Source organism: Xiphophorus couchianus, chromosome 24 (genome assembly GCF_001444195.1).
Source record: "Xiphophorus couchianus chromosome 24, X_couchianus-1.0, whole genome shotgun sequence".
NCBI lineage: Eukaryota > Metazoa > Chordata > Actinopteri > Cyprinodontiformes > Poeciliidae > Xiphophorus > Xiphophorus couchianus.
The window spans coordinates 12,824,249-12,831,714 of NC_040251.1; the positions used below are offsets into that span (position 1 = coordinate 12,824,249).

At 45.1% G+C, this 7,466-nt stretch overlaps 1 protein-coding gene across 1 annotated transcript; it reads right to left on the minus strand.

Annotated features, from left to right (window-relative positions):
- Positions 1–443: 443 nt before the first annotated feature.
- On the minus strand, positions 444–6,158 carry adamts1 (ADAM metallopeptidase with thrombospondin type 1 motif, 1). The gene is made up of 8 exons (XM_028011432.1): positions 5,189–6,158; positions 3,953–4,293; positions 3,732–3,864; positions 3,177–3,634; positions 2,884–3,070; positions 2,610–2,788; positions 2,338–2,513; positions 444–2,225 (listed from the first exon to the last, which is right to left on the minus strand). Exons 1-8 carry the CDS (start codon positions 5,808–5,810, stop codon positions 1,484–1,486), a joined length of 2,838 nt encoding a protein of 945 aa, XP_027867233.1. The 5' UTR covers positions 5,811–6,158; the 3' UTR covers positions 444–1,483.
- Positions 6,159–7,466: the final 1,308 nt, after the last annotated feature.

Below are 7,466 nucleotides of genomic sequence, written 5' to 3' on the forward strand. Positions count from 1 at the left end.
TAGATTTATTTAAGCAGAGATTCACTTGTATTTTTCTTCATTTAATGAGTACTGTCTGAAACTTTAAAGGAGCTGGCTGATTCCAGTTTAGAGAGTAGTTGCTCTAGTTGCTTATGTTTCTTTGTCTTGGACAAGGGTTTTTGAAAAGTAACAAAAATTAATGTCTGATGGACGATATTACTAAAGGTAGTTGTGCTGATTGGGGTAAATGGATACGTAATGCTTCTAAAAAATCAGAGGTGAGTAAATCATCTTCAAAAGACAATAACTGCTCACAGTGTTATCAAAAAAAACAATGCACAAAAATCATTGGAATTCATTTAAATAACATTATGGACCTACTCAAGTCAAGTCAGTGTCCACAGCCAAAACATTATAGAAATTAATTGCCCTTTGGGAACCTAATAAAGGAAATTGAATTGAAATTGAAAGACAAACCACTCTTGAACAATTCAAAGTGATGCTTTATTCATGAATCTAGGACCAAATATATATATTTATAAAACCGCATAAATACTCTATATAGTCTACATCCTTCTGTAATCTTAGTTGCAATAAAAAATAGTATTTTTTTTAAAAAAGGCAAATGATTATATTTAACAGGCTGTACAAAAATAAATAATGTTCGTATATTCTACACAAAAAAAAAGGAACAAATGAAACACAAAGCCTTCGCAGAAGGCAAGAGAGACTTCCTTATGAAGTAGTAACAGGAGACAAGTCCCTCTTTAAGTCTCCAAACAGACATACACACACACACACACACACACACACTCCCATACATTCACGCTCTCCTCTTTGGTCTTTTGAGCTCCCCTTCATTAGAGGTTGTGTACATGAAGGCAAGATATGGCTAAAAGACAGTTCTGAGGCATTTTGAGAAACTGGGTAACATGATGTGCCAAGAAAACAACAAAAAAAAAAAGACAAAATTGAAGTGCTTCAGGTTTCTGATAAATAAATGTGGACATAGGTTTGAACATAAACACTATGAGCAATCTTGTTTTCCATACCTGATGGGGTGAGCAAGTAGATGAGCAATTCTTCTTTATATACATAATATAGCACCCCCTCTGCATCCCCTACACTACATCTTATTGGTTTGTCCAGCCCAGCTTGGACAAACATTATATAAATGTATAAAAATATCTTGACACACAAACACTCTCATGCTAACATTCCGAGTGCGGTAGCAGCATGCTCTTTCCTGCTAAATTAAGGGAAGATGTGCCACTGCTGACAGGACAGGAGTAAAGATGTGCTCAGCCTTTGCCGCTGCCACGTTTGTTCAATATTCGGCCCTTGGATGGAGAGAGAGAATGGGTAAACATTGGTAGTCACAATCACAACAATAGCAGACTTATGTGTAGCTTTGGTTGATAACATTCATCAATTTCTTTAGATTGTCCAAGGGAAAAGTGATGCAGGGAATATCTGTCTTTTTGTAGCAGAAAGGAAGGAGTTAAGATCGTAGATGCAGTCATTAGCAGGCCCTCTGATTGCACATTTCCAGCAGGGGCCGCGGACGTTCTTTGGGGTCACAGTTGTCAAGGGTTAACGTGTGTCCATCATGCCCAATGCAGTGCAGCGGTCGTTTGCGAAAGCCCCGACCGCAGGCCTTGGAGCATTCTGACCATTGACCTGGAAGCCAGGAGGGACACGGGTGGGAGGCGCAGGTCCGTGAGACCAAAGGTCGAAGCTCCTCGGGGCAGTCTCTTGATGTATGTCCCTGCGGGTCCAAGCATACAACTTCTCTTTGCTGCAGACCTCCTCCACATGTCTGAGAACATGGACCCCATTCCCTTAGGGTCCACTCGGCTCCACCAAACTCCCGGATGGCATTAATTGACGGGCGACGGCCTCCGTTGTTGTTAGAGGTGGAAGCAGAATTATTGGGTCTAGGTGCAAAGTAGCTGTACTTAACTCGTGGCCTTGGGGCTTCACCTACAGACAACACCTGGATGGTGATGGGCTCTGGAAGTGGGGCAAAGCTTCGGAGACGTTCTAGGTTGGCAGAAGAACCACTGTATCTCAACAATGCCCCTTGGAGGGTGAGATCAGTCTCCATAGTCATTAGTTTATAATCGCCGTTTAACAGGTATGTCCCATCCTGTCGGCGCACTGCCAGATAGCTGTTATCTTGACGGCCATTGCCTGGAGAACGCTGTTTAACGTCCAGGTGAGTGGCACCAGCGGGAATAGTTACAACATCCTGATAGCCAGGCCTGGAACAGAGATAGATAGAGGCAAAACTTAGAGATTAAAAACACTTTGATAAATTTGTAATACTTGGTTAAAGTTAAGATCTAATGCCTTGAAGATCTGGTATATGCTTACCTGGAACGCTCCAGAGAGCCTGACACTTTCTTGCAGGAAGATCCGTCCCCACCACAAACACCACACTTATCAAAGCGCCGGTTAGAGCCAATGATACGATCACATCCAGCCTTGACACACTGGCCTTGGACGCAAACTGAGGTGGAATCTGGGCTGCAGGGGGTTCCATCAGCCACCTGGGGTCAGCAAAGGGATAAGAAGTTTATAACAAAAATCTTACTGAATATGATACTTGGGACAGATGGTAACATAACCTTATATTATTAGTTTACCTTAGGTTTGAGGACAAAAAAGTATCCAGTCCCCTTAGCCCGACACACCAGTTTGCAGCGGTCTTTTGGTGAAACTCCAGCATACTTGGGCACCCACTCAACACCGTCGCCTGAACCCAGCGACAATTGAGCCGACATATCGTTGTGGGCCAGACACTGTTCCTCACGAAACGACAAGCCTGAGTAGCAGAAGCACAAAGATCAGATTTACTTCTTCCCTGACAACTAAGCCATTTCAGTCACTTATGGTTCTGTGGCAGTCCAAATCTCTTACCGTTGGTGTCTGGGCAGACATCAGTGTTGCAAGAGCGATACTGGATCCTTTTGCCTTCACAGTACTTCCCTCCATTCTTCGGTAAGGGATTGTCACAAGAACGGAAAGAATACTGCACCCCGCCTCCACAGGTTCGAGAACAATCCCCCCAGGGACCCCACACGCCCCAGCCACCATTAACCGGAGTCTAGAAGGAATATACAGCAGGACATTTAGAGAAGGCCAGACTCAGTTGACATATTCAACAAAGTGAAAAGTTATGAGGAGCAGTGCGTGTGGGCATTTTGTCTTACCTGATGTTCAGCAGCCTGAGTCTTATTGAGACATCGTCCAGCCAGGCAGTAACTCTCATGCCCACAAGATGTCCCATCAGCCCAGGGGAAGTTCTTGGTCTGGCACACCACCCAACCATTGGATGTGGTCACAGTACACCAGAGAGCTGCACACGTGGTGCTTAAATCTGGGCAGTGCTGGGAGTCCTCTCCAAAAGTGAGGCGACACTGTTGATCAGCGCTGTACACTGTTCCTGGCAGAGGCTGAGGGAGCGGCTGAGCCTTGACCGGCTTATCCAGCAAGCACTGTCCGTGGCCATTGTCCAGAAAGCTGGTGATCATGAGGGCAGAGCAGGGAGACCATGGCTGCCGCTGATCCAGATTGGACAGGGTGGAAGCCATCATGTGGGAGCTCCAGTGGGCACCATTGACCCCTGAACAAAGCTGGGCATCATCATGAGGCATATTGAAGACATGGCCTAAGAGAAATATATCAATTTAGACTGTTAGCACCTGTATTATGAATGTGGACATAACTATATAATGTTTGAAAGATTTTTTTCATTATTCACTCACCCAGTTCATGAGCCACTGTAAATGCTGCCTGCAGGCCATCATCCTCAATGATGGAGCAGCTTCTCTCAGGGTCACACACTGTGCCAACATCTGCCATGCCCAAAGTATCACAAGAATGGGCACCACAGAGATCCTAAAGAGGGAGGCAAGGGAACATCAATGTTGATGTGAAGACTACAGGTTATTTCTTCTCCCCTTTAATCATCTCTAATCAAACTTACCATTCTGGTGAAGAGTATGGCCGTGTCGTAGTGCTCTGGGTGGCGGTCACTTGGAGGGTTGTGCTGCCTCTGCCACTGACAGAAGTTGCGAAGGGTCATAGCAGCATTGGTTGACACTTGAGGGCCTCGCTCCTCTTCGTACACCACCAGCAGCTTCACCACAGCCAGGCTGATGGAGTTGTGGATGCTGGGATGGTGGTACAGGCGGGACGCCACTGCCATGATGGTAAGAAGGTACGGCTTGAGTCCCGCACCATGGAACTCGGCCATGGACTGGTCAGCCACCAGCATGATCTCCAAGTATCGTGGGGTGGAAACAAAGCGCCTCATCCTCTGGTTGGCTGAGGGGAGAGAGATCAGACTAAATGGTCATATGATGAAAAAAACAAACATTTTCAATGATTTATTGAGTCCGACAGACTTTTAGAAACTGTTGTACAAGTTGAAAAAGTATGTTATGCGTTAGACATTTTTTGTCTTTAATAATCAGCCTGGCTTCTGTGACTCACACCTCACACCATTGATGGCTCCTCCTTCTTGGCAGTCTAAATAAACTGACTTTTTAGTGTGGAAAAATTATGCTAGTGAGAAAGGGGAGAAAATCCTTTCAGGAAAAATAAACTCAGATTGTGCGAGTTGTACCAGGGGGTCTCAGCTATGTTGGCCCGGCTTCACCCAACCTCCACCTCCCCTCCCCTTTTCTGTGCTACTCCTCCTCCCGCCTTCACTGCCTCTCTATGGAGCTCCAAGTTAACCAGTCAGTCTGAACAACAGAGGAGGCGCTACGTTTTCCTCTCACTATCTTACACAAAATATTTTAATGAATAATAAAATAATTGTGACTTTAAAATTATGGACTTTTTGAAAAAAAATAATATATAGATTCACTATGTAGAAAGAAAATATGCTTTAATTAAACGTATTTCTTTCTAATTTTATTATATTTTAACATTTCTTTTTAATGACATTTTGGCACTTTTGGCATTGTAGACCATCTACTCGCCTGTAAACCGACAGATGGATGAGTTTATGCCACATGCTGCGCAAAATCGGCACAGCACATCCTCAACTTCTTTTTAAACATAAAAATTCGTTTTTGCTTTATTATATTGCACAATCTGAAGAAAACGTTTGTGGTCTTTTCTTCACTCTAACTCTAACTTCACTCTAATTTCACTCTAACAAAAGTGAGTAATAGTGCGTAAAATGCACTCCATATTAGGTTCCAATTATTACCTGTCTGGTCCGCGTTAGGGGCTCCGTGACCGGCCTCCTGTTCCAGATTTCTTGGCACCCTCTCCTCGTCCTCGCTGACCCCGCACTTGGAGCTGCCTTCCTCAGCCAAAGTTGCGCGGCTTCTCCTGCGGACCATGTGCGCACTCTCCTCTTCTCTCCCCGGGAGGAGCTCGCTGGAGTTCAGCGGCTGGATGAAGTACTCCTCCCCCTGGAAGTAGAATCCTCCAGTGAGTCCGTGGCACAGGTTGAGCGCGGCGGCGGAGCGCTTCTCTCCGTTCACAGTGCCTGAGAAGAAGCAGCCCGGCTCGGCGGCGCCCTCGGCTTCCCGGACCGGTGCGGACTCGGGGCTGCCCACGACGTGGAAGACGAACCCCGGCGCCAGGAACGTCTGATCGGGCTCCAGCTGCAAGACCAGCTGCTTCCCAAAAACGTCCAAGCGGTACAGCCTGGTCTGCGCCTCCTTCTCCTCCTCCTCTGCGGACAGAGTCCGCCATGGTTCGCTCCCGCTCTCAGACTGGTCCAATCTGAGCGGCACCACGGTGCTCTCCTCCCAGGCGCAGCGGACTGCGCCGACGCACAAAATGACGATTAAACCAATAGAAACGCGTGGAAACCACATCATGCAGCCGTGAAATCCAACAAGTGGATAGTTTAAGATTTATAAAAAAATTAAAATAATAATAATAATAAAAAAGTCTCTACAGTGAAAATCAGTAAAATCCTTTAAATAGGCTATATTTCCACAATGAGTTTCCACAAAACAAAACAAAACACCCCCCACGAATTCCAGTGCAATTAAAGTTACGAGCAGGCTTGACTCTTAGAAGAAAAGTCCTGGAGAACAGCAGTAAATTCCAACAGATCGCTTTCTCTATCGCTCCTTTCCCCCTTCCAGATGTTTCTGGTTCTGGTTTTGAGTTCGGGGAAAAGGGTCTGGTCTGTTCTCCTGTCTTGCAGTCAGATGAGGAGCCGGTCCCTCCTATTTATTGCATCCCAGCTGGCCGAGACCTCCCCCTTTCCTAAGCGCTCTTTGATTTGGGAGAAAGGGCCAAACCAGTGCGCAAGGAAAACGCACCAGCGACCTGGAGCGCTGCCATGACAAATCAATCACTGCGGAGGACGGGGAATCTTTTTTGTTTCTTCTTCTTTTAGAGTTACACACAGTACCTATTTCTAACATATTAGAATTTAATTCAACTTCTGAATTTGCTTTAACGGGTTAGAGTGAACTATCCTGACATTTATATCTCAGCGTTCTTTTACTTTTATTTATTTTTTGTAAATCTAAGCTGAAGTGACAGACAGTGTGCGGCTGATGTGCAACTGAAGAGGAAAAAAGGTGGGTCTGGCCGGGTCTTCCCGAATCATAGTCACCTTCGTCGTGCCAAGCCGGCTGCGGTGCGTCTTGATCGGCTTCCAGCGGCTCCGCTCCGCGGGGAGAGGGAGCGCAACGGGGCCGCTGAGGTCTTAAGGTGGAACGGCTTCTCCACCGGGCTGGATCCGCGCTCCAGGGAAATGAGGCGAACCCCCCCGCCGTCCTGGTGTCATCCCCCGCCCGCTCTTACCTCTCCAACCTTTATAACAGACAGGAAGAGTTTAAACTTGGATTTTTAATAAAACAGCCAGAAAAGAACAGATGCTCCAAAATATATTTTTTTACTCACACAAACGTATATATATATTTTTTTTAATAACTAAAAAAACCCCATATTTTAAATTGAATAAACCACTAAAAAGGTCTTTCTGCGTATCACACAAGCAAATATTTAGAAGGTTTAATAAACAGATTACACTTCGAGACTTATATGGCAGTCAGAATTTCCCACTTTGACACACAAAACAGAAATCACTGATGAAGTTTAAGGCCAGATCTCTACAGTCCACCTTCAAGGCCTCTGCTCTAAAAAGAGACATAGTGTAATTCAGTAATATTCCACTAGATGGCAGAAACCCCTTTGGAAAGCCCTCACGACTCTTGTAGATGCTGTTCATGACATTTCGAAGGTTTGACCAACAGGTGGCGCCTTTGTATCTCTATTAAACCTCTTTATTTACGACGGACTGACCACATGGGGGCAGTCTATCCATGTAGTTTCCGATACTGGGCTTTTCAAAAACCAATTTCCTTTGCACTTGTTTATAGTTGATCAGATAAAACAAACATGTTTGATGTATAGAATTAGATTTTTATTTTATTTTTTTTTGCCATTTTTGTTGTTGAAATTATGCATGTTAAAGGATCTAAGTCATCTCAGGCCAATTTCATAGAAAATAGCCA

What these genes read in the sequence shown, in the direction of transcription:
- adamts1 (XM_028011432.1), bottom strand. Translation starts at nt 5,810, where the DNA reads ATGATGTGGTTTCCACGCGTTTCTATTGGTTTAATCGTCATTTTGTGC. An exon ending in CCCTAACGCGGACCAGACAG is followed by an intron (nt 4,294 to 5,188) that starts GTAATAATTGGA and finishes CTCTCCCCTCAG; the next exon opens with CCAACCAGAGGATGAGGCGC. An exon ending in TTTTTGTCCTCAAACCTAAG is followed by an intron (nt 2,514 to 2,609) that starts GTAAACTAATAA and finishes TGCTGACCCCAG; the next exon opens with GTGGCTGATGGAACCCCCTG.